The sequence below is a fragment of the Lathyrus oleraceus genome, chromosome 1 (assembly GCF_024323335.1).
Source record: "Lathyrus oleraceus cultivar Zhongwan6 chromosome 1, CAAS_Psat_ZW6_1.0, whole genome shotgun sequence".
Taxonomy (NCBI): Eukaryota; Viridiplantae; Streptophyta; class Magnoliopsida; order Fabales; family Fabaceae; genus Lathyrus; species Lathyrus oleraceus.
Window position 1 is genome coordinate 152,237,424 of NC_066579.1, and position 13,308 is coordinate 152,250,731.

A 13,308-nucleotide genomic window follows, 5' to 3' on the forward strand; every position below is an offset into this window, starting at 1 on the left:
GCTCACATAAAAAGTTAAGCAAGGTGGAATAATGAAGTATATGACTTGACACTTAGAATAGTTTTTAACAAGTTGAAACTTCCAAACTTCCACCTCAAAATTTAGCATGATCCAAGTTCCAAATAGAAAAATGTTCAACATAATACTTGTTCCTCCTGATCTAAGATTTCCAAAGAGTCCCCATTCATTCATTTCGGATGAAGTTTGCTAGGGTTGCGCATGGTGTTAACAGGCATGCATCAGTTGGCAAAATCAAAACTTCAATTGATCATTTCACTTTGCCTTTCCATTCAAGCTTCATTCAGACTTCAGCATGTTTGGTTTTGGACCTAATTGCATTGCTCCATGGGCTTGTACACGCCCATGCAAGCATGAACATGGCATTGCTAAATTTGGACAAATTTTCAAGTGTGCAAATAAGACTTCAATTTGCTATAAATAGAGACCATATGTGCTCATCTCAAAGAACCCTGGCGCGCCAGCTTTGCCTCCACTCTTCAAACCCTCTCAATTCAAAGGAAAACCTGATAATTTTCATTTGAAAATTGAGTTTGAATCTCATTGTTTGGAGATTCAAAAAATCCAGGATCCAAAGCTTTGTACCAATCCTAAACCACTTCTGCAAGCTTCCTAAGTGAGATCAAGCACGAATTGAAGCAAGAAAGATCAAGTTCTGCACAACATTGAAGGTATTTTCCAGATTTTTTCTTCTCTTTGATTCTCACTCAATTCTCATCAATTATCTTGGATCTTTGGTTGTCTGAAGTCCTACCAATGTAGGCAAGAAGATTGAGTTGCTTTGAGGTCAAATCGAAGCAACTCAGTTGACACACCTCAAAATTCAACTCCTCATATCTTTATATATATTTGGAGTTAGTTAAAATTGAGGTCAGATTTGTGATCTACGCCATTTTTTCTTTAAGATCATGTCCTCCTTTTTCATTTTATTCATGGCGATGATTGAACCAGTTCGGCGAGGATCGCCTGAGAAGGTGATCAAAGATTTGCTCCGGTGGTGCGTTGGCATGGTTCAGAACCATTGATCCATTTCAAAATGTTTTAATCTGGAGTGTACATATTGACTACCATGCGTGTGATTAGTTGACTCAAGTGCATTGTAGAACGCGCGCGCTCAGCCACTTGATCTGCCACCTCAATTAATGAGGCAGATCATGTGGTCCACGTTTTTTTTGTAATTTCTGATTTTCATTTTATTCCTTTCATTTGCATTAATTCATATTAATTTTAATATTGATCCCAAAAATATGAGAGTTTCACAAAAAAAATTTAAATAAAATCCTCTTTCATATTTTGAATTAAAATTATCTTTTGGATCATTATTAAAAATTTTCATAATTTAATTGATTTTGTGATTATTTTTAATTGTTTAAAAATACTTTTAAGTTTCCAAAAATTCTGAAAAAAATTCTCCAAGGTCCTTTGACCTTGTTTGACCTATGATAAATCTCATGGCCATTTCTTTGGTGTTTTGATGAGGTTTTAGGAAATTGACCAACCATATTTAATTAAATGTATTATTTTTAGTATTTTTAATTGAATAAATGTCAAATTAATTGTGTTGAGCCATTTTTATTGACTTTGTAAGTTTGACTTGTGTTGTTGGGCCTTGGTCAAGGTTGATTTGACTTTGTTAAATTAAGATCATTGGATTTAGGGGATTGATGGAATGTACATTCCATCTCCCAAAATGAATGAATGATCTTAATTTGGTAAAAGTCCTCCTTTGTCCAATTTGTGTTTGATCTATTTCCCCTCCCTCTTCATCTCATTCCCCTTCTTTATGCATTCATGTCATGGACCTATAATGTCTCTATATCCTAAGGCTAGTTGATTGCAAAAATCAACATAAGTATGGATGAGATTAGGCCCCACTTTTGCATATTCTTTTTGTGTGTGGTATGTTTCATGAGCATAGTTCATCATACTATGTCTCTAACATGCATTAACACCAAAATTCAATTGCCCGACCTCAGATAGTTGTGACTTCTACATAAGTCCAATTACGATTGCTTAACATAGTGCTAAACTTTTGACACAAAAGGCATAGAATTCTAGTTAGTGAGATTGTAAGTCTCCCCTCTTTCATGGTATTGTGTGGAAACTTGGCCTTTTTTCCTTCCTGTGGAAGATGTCTTGGTTCAAGGATTCATGCTTGTGATAAGTGGGTTGAGTGTTCTCCAAAGAATGACTTAAAACAAAAGCAAAAGCAAAAGCAATACTAACTTCTAACTCATTAACAACTAACATTTAATTCCAAGTCATTTACTTTAATGCACTTTATTTTTAAGTCTTATTCATTTTCCATTAATCATATCATTCTAATTGTTTATGTTAATGTCATTTTCACTTTGTCCACTGGGACCATATTTTGTGATATATTTTGTTTGTGCATATTGTGATTACTTGTATGGTCTTGGACCATTAATGTACATAATAAGAACAAAAACCCTAAAAAAACTTCTTGTGTGGACTGTTGGTTTGATCCTGGACAATTGGACTTAGAATTTAGGTAACACTCCCTATGCAAAGGACTTGACCAATGTCAACCTTCATGTAACCAAGTGCTTGTATTCTGAAACTTCATCTGATACATCATTGAAGATCCATTTGAGTTCATCTGCAACATGATTATTGTGAAGCTGTTACTTTGAACCTGAGATTTGTGCACTATGGAATTCATCTGCTACATGGGCAAATTTGAAGAAGATCATGGAGTTGCTAAGCTTGGATGTGGTTATCTTTATTTGATGACTTTTCTCTTCAAGTTGATATATTCTGCATTGTTTGTTGCTTGATTCTAATTTCCAAGGGAATTTGGGTTTATATATGACATTCTTGTCTATTGGATTGCAGCCAATTGGTCAGATCTTTTCAACTCTCAACTTTTAAATTTATGCTTAGGATTAGTCTCTTCATCTTCTACCCATTTATTTAATTTCAAAAATCTCTCCCTCCTTTTAGAAAAATTTCTTTGCTTGTGCTTGTTTTCTAAACTTAGACCATCTTGCAAATTAGAAACTTTGGCCTTATGCCGTTGCATTTTCAAACTTCTTTTCTTAATCAAACTTGTAAATATACTTAACTATATTTGACTTAAAATTTTCAAAAAGCCAAAAATAACTAACTCATTCAAGCCATTTTTAGGCCTTTGTGCCTTTCAAACTTAATTTTTGTTAAAAGCAATGCATCCACTTTGAAATTTATACCACGAACTACGAGGTTTTGATCCCTCATTTTTATGTTGGTACGTAGGCACAAGTCCGAAGGTCTTGTCAAACACAAAAATATAATTAACAAATTCTTTTCTCATCCCCCCATTCTATTTGCTTGCAAACGTCATTTGTACAAAAATACATATGCACACAAGAAAGGGCTCCCTAGGAGTACCTAGGACACTTTGGGTGCTAACACCTTCCCTCTGTGTAACCAACCCCCTTACTTGTAATCTCTGGCATTTTATTAGTTTTGATTTGAAAACTTCTTATTTATGGGTTTTGTTCGTACTTTTCCCTTTTCCCTTGGAAACAATAAAAGTGCGGTGCCGGCTCTTGTTATTTGATGTCTTACTTATCCATAGCTTGATGATCATGAATTTACCATTACACGCGCAACCAGAATGAGATCGAATTCCTTGAGCTTAAGCAAGGGAACATGACTGTTTCCAATTATGCTTCTAAATTTGAAGAATGTCTAGGTTTTGCCCATATTACAATGGGGGAGGAGCTGAAGGTTCCATATGCATCAAATTTGAAAGTAAACTTCACCCAGAGATCAAACAATTTATCGGATACCAAGAGATTCGTCAATTCTATATACTGGTTAATAAGTGGCGTGTCTATGATGAAGATAGTGCGAGATCTATGATAACACTAAAACACATTGCATATTTGTCTCGGATTGCACATTTTTATTGTATTTTATTTGTCAATTTCTTGTATTATGCTTGTGTTTTGTTTCATTTTTAGGTAATAGTGCCATAATAAGACTCCCGCGAAGAAACGACGCGAAAAGAGCAAAAATTCGGGATTTTAAATGAAAAATACACACATGGCGTTGGCCAAGGAGGGCGCCATGAGGTGTCATGGTTTGGCCACGTCCCAACAGTCACAAGACCATGTCTCCCACTCTTTTACCAAATGGTGGGCGTCAAGTATAGACGGAGGGCGCCATCTTCATCGTTTGACCACCTCCCAACGGTCAGAAGGCCACATCTCCCACTCTTTACACACATGGCGGGTGCCATGTAGGGGATGGCGGGCGCCATCTACCTAAAGGAAGCTTTCGGTCAAGGCAGTTGGAGCACTCTCTCATGACCAGAGAAATTCTCTCACACGAATTTTGAATGGACTGCTTGGACCCCAAGGCATTGTTACACTATAAATAGGCCTTAGATTCTTAGTTTAGGGCATCCCGTCTTAGTTTTTGCATTAGGCATTAACTCAATATTCAAAGCTGTAATTTGTCACATCGAGAAGTTATCGCACTATTGCGGTAATCAATATTGGAGCACCATAGCGTAGAAGTTTATTTTCTTGTCAACTTAACCTTCAAGTCAGATTTACTTTTCGACATTGTACCAAATTCAAGTCTCTGATTTGGAGGAGGTTTCTATTTCAAGTCGCATTTTGATAGTAAGGCGGTGTTGGATGATTTGCCTATATTGTAAATTCATATTTGATCTTCCTAGTTTAGGTTTGAAGTTTTCTATATTCATCCGTTTTCTTTGAGAAAAGTGTTATTCTAGTCTTGAATAGTTTCAAATTGTTGATTTTTAATCTCTGTTAATCATTTGGTTCATGAACTTGTTACAGAGGAATAACTGCGCATAGTAAAGTAACCTTGCCATCATATGTTGTTGATTTGCATACATTTTCTGAAGTTCTTGGAAATGGGAGTTCACAATGAGCCAGATTATGTAGATGAAGTGTTCATGGCATATTCTCAAATCTGCTTGCTAATATCAATCATGTTCATGGCTTTTCAAAATTTGCTTGCGCATTTAGTAAGATATTGCCTTAAAGGAAACAAAACCCTAAAACAAGAATTTGATGACCAAATTAGGAATTTTTGCTTTAATATTGTCTGTGTTCACTAAAAAAAAGTAACATAATTGACTGTTTTTGTGCAGGCTATTTCTGGTTCTATACCGAGTGTAGAGACAAGTAGCTATGTTGTCTAGGAGGTGGAAAGTATGATACATACAGTAAAGACATGATAGAAGCCATATGTGCTGGTATGTTTAATCATATTGTGCTTCTTACTGCTAAAATCATTTTCCGCTTGAAACTTAGATTGAAAGAGCCTCGCTTGCAAAGGTATATAACTAGTGTTTGGTGCATATCACACTATATCTCTCTTTTCCTCTATATTTTAGTCTTGCATTTTCTTTGCTTACATGAAATGTTATGATAAATATTCACTGGATCAGGTTATGTTTTTAAATGCCAAGTAATATTTTAAAGCTCCTTGTTAAATACTTTTCCTCAAACCAAAGATGCTTTGGAGGACATCCTCATTAAATAGTTGTTGATCCTTCACAGGATGTTTTTTTAACGAGAGACTTTTATACATATGGATCTTATTTTACATATGTTTTAGAATTGTTCTATCATGTCTTAATTTGCTGTTGTAAAAGATTTTAATTGAAAATTACCATAAAAAAAGTTACATCCCAAATTCGAATGTGAATATCTCTGCTGAAATATACCTATAACTAGAGCTGTCAAATAAGCCCTATATTTAAAAGCCCAAATTATTAAGCCCTATTAAAGCCCCAATATATTAAGCCCCTTATCATTAAGATTTATTTTAGGCCCTAAAATTTTAGGCCCTTTATATAATGCATTTTTTAGGCCCCATTGAGGGGCCTTATTTTATTCCCAAAATTTGGATGTTGAGTTTATCACTCCATTCATTTTCTCTGTGCAAAGCTTCTGCCACCGTCAACCAATTACACCGCCATCGACTTTTCTCTATCACAGAAATAAAGGTACTCTTCTATCTCCATTTCTCTTTAATCTCTAGTTTTCTTAATATCAAATTTCATTTTTATCTCATTTGAATCAACATGTTTATAATACTGCTTAATATGTACACTCACAAGCTGTTTGTGGAAATGCCTCAACAACTTTATACATGATATAAATTTGATTAAAATGCAATTCTGATGGTAAAGTTTCGATGATTAATTTGCCGTGTTTTAATCTTAGTGGTACTTTGAGTCATTCTGTTGCAAATTTAGGTTCTTTAGTTGATATCAGATTGGAGGGTAATCATATCAATGGCGTAGTGCCTAGTAATTGGACCAGTTTGATGAATATGAAATTGTTTGATCTGAGTAGAACATTTTTAACAAAATTTAAAACACAAACTACCATTCCTGATCTTCATGTTCTGATATCTACACCATTTCACCCTGCCTATGTTACTGCTGAAAGAATTAAGAAAGCTAAGAATTTAGAGCTACTTTTGACTGCCGGAATTGGTTCTGATCACATTGATCTCAATGCTGCGGCTGCTGCTGGTTTAACTGTCGCAGAGGTCACAGGAAGCAACACAGTATCTGTTGCTGAGGATGAGCTCATGAGAATTCTCATTTTGGTGAGGAATTTTGTGCCTGGTTACCATCAGTCTATTACAGGAGAATGGGATGTTGCTGGCATTGCACATAGAGCCTATGATCTTGAAGGAAAGATGATAGGAACGGTGGGTGCTGGAAGAATCGGGAAGCTTTTACTCCAAAGGCTGAAACCTTTTAACTATAACCTTTTATATCATGATACACTTAAGATGGAGCCTGAATTGGAGAAAGAAATTGGAGCTAAGTTTGAAGAGGACCTCGATACAATGCTTCGAAAGTGCGATGTAATTGCTCCAACAAAGTTACCAGATACAGAGAGATGGTTAGAGGGATTTGCAACCTTAGATAGACGCCTTTTGCCTCCAGAAAGCCACTAGCCATAGATTTTGAGTTCAAGTAGAAAATAAGGTGCTATGAAAGTAGAATATGCATTTCAGAATGTAGGTGATGGAAACAGCTATCAACACTGCTAAGGCTAATAACCATATTAGAAAACTGATATTTGGTGTAATATGAAGAAACCTTGTGGCAGGACTTGTTGCCAGATTATGCCATAAAACCGCTTGACTGCTTAGGCCGAGACAGATACCAAAACATCCTATAGGAAACCGAAGGAGAAACGGCCACTGCTCATCTGTCGGGAGAAGGATGTCCTCATAGTCCTGTGTCAAATGTATGCACAACATTATAATTGATCATTTATTATTATGCACATCCATCTCTTACTTGTTGAGATCATCACATGAAAATCACCTATAAATCTGATCTCCCTTCAAAGTTTGTGTTGCAAAATGTCTAGCTCTTTAGAAAATCAGGCTAATTGGTGAAGATCTCACCCAAGACCAATTATGATCTTTTGTATTCACTGGGTTATTAGCACATGCTACATCTTCCCGTGGAATGTATGCATAGTTTCCATTAATAGGACCAGCAACAAATCCAGTATATCCACCCATAACACCATGAATTGCAGAATGTGCCAACAGTGTACAGTACAGATTATCAGTAACATTTGCATGAACCGCACGAATCATATAGGTAGGATCTATATACTTCACTGTAAATAGCTCACCAGGATGCTCCCTATCCCACCACTTTTTCAGCTCTGACTTTAACCACACACCAACATCTAAGAAAACTAAATTGCCCGATTCATCTCGCTCTTCCTTCTGCGAATAAGTTCTAGGTATTATATCCTGGCCAGCACCCTCCACAACTACAAGCACAACATGTTCGTTTTCCTTAAGTCGTTGATCGAGAAACTCAAAGAGCCCTCCTTTTCCTTCTAAGTAAAAATCTAACTCCGGGATTAGGCAGCAATCAACGTCGCGGCTGCTGAGTGTTGCATGAAGAGCAATGTGACCTGTGCTTCAACCCATCAACTTCACAAGGCCTATACCGTTAACTGCACTCTCGGCCTCCACGTGAGCCGCACTGATTGCTTGTTGAGCCATTTCAACTGCTGTTTGAAATCCAAAAGATCTGTCGATTATTCCTATGTCGTTATCCACTGTTTTAGGAATCCCAACAACTGCAATATTTAGTTTGCGTTGTCGTATTTCATTGAATATCTTTACAGCCCCTCGCATAGTCCCATCTCCACCTATAATGTACACATGTTGATGTGCACAAGCGCATTATCAGTAAAACGCAGACGATGCACATGCAAAGAGAGTGCTTCACAGGCTTGGACTAGAGGATTGTTTTGAAAGAATCATAAGCTTTGAGACACTTAATTCCTTTAAATCAAATAACTTCGATTCTCCTGGCACTGACAGTGACTATAAACAAAGTTCCACAGGAATATTTGATTTTTATGAGTATATCTGTAATCCTGATGCTGATATTGTTCTTCCAAAGACCCCCATTGTATGTAAACCCTTTCAAGATTCATTTGAAAAGGTTTTTAAGATGATAGATATTGACCCTCAAAGAACAGTAAGATTTTATCCTTAACTTATTATCATTTTTCTGATTATGTGCTAACAAGTTAGTTATGTATTTATTTAATAACTTTGTGTTCTGTAGTTGTTCTTTGATGACAGTATCCGCAATATACAGACAGGAAAATCCTTGGGCCTTCATACAGTCTTGGTAGGTAGTTCTTGCCGTTGTTGATGAATGGATAAAATATTAGTAATAATATCATGTTGACATAATCATCCATTTATTATTTTTCAAACTTTTCTATGTGTTGTCTTTCATGTAATGAAAATCTATACATGTAATTAAATTTGCACTGAATATTATATGGAACTCTCATGTACTTATGAGCTTATGTTGTGTTCCAGGCCATTGAGAGTTTGCTCAGAAAAAAGATATTCCTTAATATAGAGGTTAGTCCTGCTTTTCTGTTTTTCAGTTCCCAGCTCACAAAAGCATATCAAACTGTTGTAGCAATATTGCTGTTTTATTTGAGGTTTTGAAAGCAGTTAATTAAATAGAGACTGGATATGATGAGGTATAATAAGTGTCTATCGTTGTTTCAGATTTCATCATTTTATCTTTCTACTAGTTACCAAATGGAGTATACAAGTAAATAGAATGATATTAAAATTCATTGCAATATATTTTAACTCTATGTTTATATATTTTTTTTTAGTTTTTGGAATGTGACTCTTAATATATAACCATGACATAACAGTGTTATGATAACACACATTCTTTTTGTTATAGTATGGAGTCAATGGATACGAGTGAGTATGCACAAGGTCAAGATGAAACTCATAAGGAAATATTGTCAACACTTTGGATTATTTTCACTAAAATTGGCAAAGGAAAAGATGGAGTTGAAAGAGCTGCATGCAATTTTTGTAGTACTGATTTTGCCATTGGAAAAAAACCCCAAGTCTGGTCAAAGTTATGGAACTTCACATTTAAGTCGTCATGTTTTTATTTGTAAAAGTTTCCAGTTGAGCCTTCTTAGTCTAGAGGAATCGTCAAGCCTAACCCCAATCAACCAAAACACACATCGTGAATTACTTGGAGAAGCCATTATTGCACGTGATCTTCCTTTTAGCTTTGTCGAGTATGAAAAATTCGAGTTTGGGTGAAATATTTGAATCCATGTGTTGAAATGGCCTCTAGGAATACCATGGTGTCATATATTGAAAAAATATATGATATAGAAAGGATCAAGCTTAAGGAAATCATGGGTAGGATTCCAAATAAAATTTGTCTAACATCGGATGTTTGGACAGCATCTACTAGTGAGGGTTATATCTGTTTGACTGCTCATTTTGTTGATGAAAATTGGAAGTTAGTTAGTTGTCTTCTTAACTTTCTTCGAATGAAGCCCCCCACACGGGTATTGCACTGGAAGCTACTTTATTTGATTGCTTAAAGCAATGGGGAATAGATAAGAAAATATTTACTATTACGCTGGATAACGCATCTGCCAATGATAACATGCAAGACCACTTGAAAACTCATCTTCGAGTGCAAGGCAATTTGATGTGTGATGGTGAATTTTTTCATATCCGATGTTCGGCCCATGTACTCAACTTAATTGTCCAAGAGGGTTTAAAAGTTGATAGTGAAGCCCTCCATAAAATTAGAGAGAGTGTCAAGCATAAGTTCAGAGATTGTGTCGAGGATGTAGGGATAAATGTTAGCGGTGGTTTAAGATTTGATGTATCTACTAGATGGAATAGCACTTATTTGATGCTTGAAAGTGCCTTGCAATATAGGAAAGCTTTTGAGTTTTATAAGGTGGCGGATAGAAGCTATAAATATTGTCCATCTGATGAGGAATGGGAAAGGGGGGAAAGGATTTGTGAGTTTTTAGAACCTTTTTATGAAATTACCAATTTGATTTCTGGTTCATCTTATCCAACTGCAAATCTGTATTTCATGCAAGTGTGGAAAGTCCAGTGCATTTTAGAAAAACATCAAAAAAGTATTGATAAGGTGATAAAAGATATGTCTGATAATATGAAAATGAAATTTGACAAATACTGGAAAAACTATAGTATTGTGCTAGCATTTGGAGCTATTCTTGATCCACGCTTGAAGGATAATTTTTTGAAGTTTTGCTATACTACACTTGATGCCTCAACCTCTGAAGGGAAACTTAAGAATGTAATGGATAAATTCAAAGGGCTTTATGAAGAATATGTGAGTTATTCTACCAATCAAAGTGTTTCTCTTTCTCAACCATCTAATGAGTTCAACACATTGGCTAAGCTATCTAGAGAGGGGAATAAAGCTAAAAAATCAAAGATTATAACCGTAAGTTTTTATATTAACATATTTATTTCACCCCATTTCCTCTTTTATATATATACTTGTTTGAAAACTTTAGGTTGTCTATTATTTATATTTTATTAGTATTAGAAAAAGAGAAGGATTATTGCATGAAATTGTTAGTAAGGATTATTGCATGAAACTTTGTGTTGTACTCTGTATGTGGCTTTACTAGTAAAGCATACATGTGTATTCTGAATGTTGAGTACTAATAATGGTCACAAGGAAATGCTTGAATAATATTGCATACAGTGTATTTGATTCTTTTTCGAGTTACTGTAATCATTAGTAACTTAATCGAAAGTTGAATGTGAGTTATCTAACATAGAAACATAGCAACATATTTCAATTATTTCAATGATATTATTTAATTAGTTGTAAAAAAAATATTCAATGTTGTTAAATGATTAGAAAAAAATAGATTGGGTCTTTATCTAACATAGAAACATAGCAACATTAAGAACTTACATAGATAGAAATGAAATGTATTTATCTAAATATTGTTTAAAATTATATTATGTTGTTTCTGTGAATATTGAGAGTAAAATATGTCCTAACTATTTATATATATCGCTGGACTTTAAAACATGGAACTCGATTGAGAGTAGGTTTGTTCTTGGAAAGAATGAATTAGATATATACTTTGACGATGAATTACTGGAGCTAAATGAAGAACACTCTGAAGATTTTGATGTACTTCTTTATTGGAAGTTTAATGAGAAAAAGTTTCCGATACTCTCCATAATGGCACGCGATGTGCTTAGCATTCCTATCACGATTGTAGCATCTGAGTCTTCTTTCAGTATCGGTGGACGTGTTCTTACGAAATACAGAAGTTCTACTCTTCCTGAACACATCCAAATGTTGATTTGTACTCGAAGCTGGTTGCATGGATTTTCGGAAAATATGAATGGTAATACTACTTTGTATTTTATTTATTTTTATTTGTTCATGTTTATGATATACTCATGTCATTGTTTTGTTGCATCTGCACCTAAGTATGATTTATTGTGTTTTTAAGATGAGGAAAATATCAACACTAATGATGAAGGCAATACTGAGGTGACAATGACTCAACATACATTTGGATTGCAAGATTGAAGTGGAAGACTAATTTTAGTGCCATATACTTTATTCTGGTTGTTGAATTTATCTTTTCATGTTTTTTTGGTTGAATTAGTGTCTTTGTTTATGTGATATGTGGTTCATGTTTGTATTGATTTACTTCAATTTCGAATGTTGAATGTCCGGAGTATCGACATATATCTTTCAGTGATATGTTTACATAGTATTTTTCGTGAATTGAGATGGATAATATTGTTGTTTGTGTTTGAAAAAGAACATAAAATCCTACTCAAGTGTATAAATATTAGCAAGTCACATAATTGAATTGGTTTGTGTAATATGTTTTCTTTTCTTTTTTATTTTTGGAATTTTATGTTGAAAATTTTATTTTTAATTTTTATTAAAGTTGTTTTTTATTTTTGAAATTTTTAGCAGATTTATTTAAAAAAAAAAATTTTATATTTTGAATTTATTTTATTTTGGTTTTCAAAATAAAGTTTTTTTATTTTTTGAATTTATTTTATTTTGTTTTTCAAAATTAAGTTTTTTTATTTTATTTGGGGCCTTATGGCCCTCTTTTAAATTTTGGGCCCATCTAACTTTAGGGCCTATGTATTTGAGGGCTTACTATTCTTTAATTTTTTTAGGCCCCCTTATTTTGGGGGTTGGGGCCTAAATTAATTGGCCCCTTAAATTGACAGCTCTACCTATAACTTCATCTTATGTGATTTAATTTTAAGAGAAAAAAGACTATGCATTGACAGCGTAAAATATTTTTACACTGTCAACCAATGAGAGACGTGCATCCCGCCAAATCACATATTTAATTTTAAAATACTAGGATGACATGGTAGAACGTTATAATTCTATTGGATGATGGTGTAAAAGAAGTTTACACTGACAGTGCACTACCTTTAATCTCTAATTTTAATTGTATAGGTTCCTTCTAGCCATCCGCCAAATTCTTTAAAATTATATGTAATTTTCTCCGGTAATTTATTATGGGAGGAGTACGAGCCTTAGCATTCTTGTCACAACATATTGTAAACTCTTTTAGGTTTGAGACCGAAACACCAACTATATGTGATTTTTTGAGTGTCAATGTTTTCATCTTTTTACCATTATTTTAAGTAAAATACCGTCTCAATTTATCAATTAAATTTAGTATTTTTTTAATTTTGAAATATATTAGCTGTGAATTTTGATTCCTACGGATTGTGAATCTTGCGGGTTTACTTGCGGTTTTGATTCCTACGAATTTACTTGTGGATTTACAATTATCTGTTGAGAATATATCAAGTGCGAGTAGTGTGAGTAATAGTTCCACATTGGTTGGAAATATGGAGACTTGAGTATTTATAAGTGAGAGAACTCATCCACCTATCACCTTAAGTTAT

At 34.3% G+C, this 13,308-nt stretch overlaps 3 protein-coding genes across 3 annotated transcripts; all 3 read left to right on the top strand.

The window, feature by feature from the left end:
- Positions 1 to 5,232: 5,232 nt before the first annotated feature.
- LOC127096565 (formate dehydrogenase, mitochondrial-like) lies at positions 5,233 to 6,978 on the top strand. The gene is made up of 2 exons (XM_051035118.1): positions 5,233 to 5,336; positions 6,231 to 6,978. Exons 1-2 carry the CDS (start codon positions 5,233 to 5,235, stop codon positions 6,976 to 6,978), a joined length of 852 nt encoding a protein of 283 aa, XP_050891075.1.
- Positions 6,979 to 8,098: 1,120 nt separating this feature from the next.
- Positions 8,099 to 9,618, top strand: LOC127096578 (uncharacterized). Its single transcript, XM_051035128.1, has 5 exons — positions 8,099 to 8,156; positions 8,256 to 8,539; positions 8,630 to 8,695; positions 8,893 to 8,937; positions 9,278 to 9,618. Exons 1-5 carry the CDS (start codon positions 8,099 to 8,101, stop codon positions 9,299 to 9,301), a joined length of 477 nt encoding a protein of 158 aa, XP_050891085.1. The 3' UTR covers positions 9,302 to 9,618.
- Positions 9,619 to 10,009: 391 nt separating this feature from the next.
- Positions 10,010 to 10,936, top strand: LOC127096588 (zinc finger BED domain-containing protein RICESLEEPER 2-like). Its single transcript, XM_051035138.1, has 2 exons — positions 10,010 to 10,831; positions 10,931 to 10,936. Exons 1-2 carry the CDS (start codon positions 10,010 to 10,012, stop codon positions 10,934 to 10,936), a joined length of 828 nt encoding a protein of 275 aa, XP_050891095.1.
- The last annotated feature ends 2,372 nt before the right edge of the window (positions 10,937 to 13,308 follow it).

What these genes read in the sequence shown, in the direction of transcription:
- LOC127096565 (XM_051035118.1), top strand. Translation starts at nt 5,233, where the DNA reads ATGATAGAAGCCATATGTGCTGGTATGTTTAATCATATTGTGCTTCTT. An exon ending in AAAGAGCCTCGCTTGCAAAG is followed by an intron (nt 5,337 to 6,230) that starts GTATATAACTAG and finishes TTTTAATCTTAG; the next exon opens with TGGTACTTTGAGTCATTCTG.
- LOC127096588 (XM_051035138.1), top strand. Translation starts at nt 10,010, where the DNA reads ATGCAAGACCACTTGAAAACTCATCTTCGAGTGCAAGGCAATTTGATG.
- LOC127096578 (XM_051035128.1), top strand. Translation starts at nt 8,099, where the DNA reads ATGTCGTTATCCACTGTTTTAGGAATCCCAACAACTGCAATATTTAGT. An exon ending in TGGGCCTTCATACAGTCTTG is followed by an intron (nt 8,696 to 8,892) that starts GTAGGTAGTTCT and finishes GTTGTGTTCCAG; the next exon opens with GCCATTGAGAGTTTGCTCAG. An exon ending in AGATATTCCTTAATATAGAG is followed by an intron (nt 8,938 to 9,277) that starts GTTAGTCCTGCT and finishes TTTTTGTTATAG; the next exon opens with TATGGAGTCAATGGATACGA.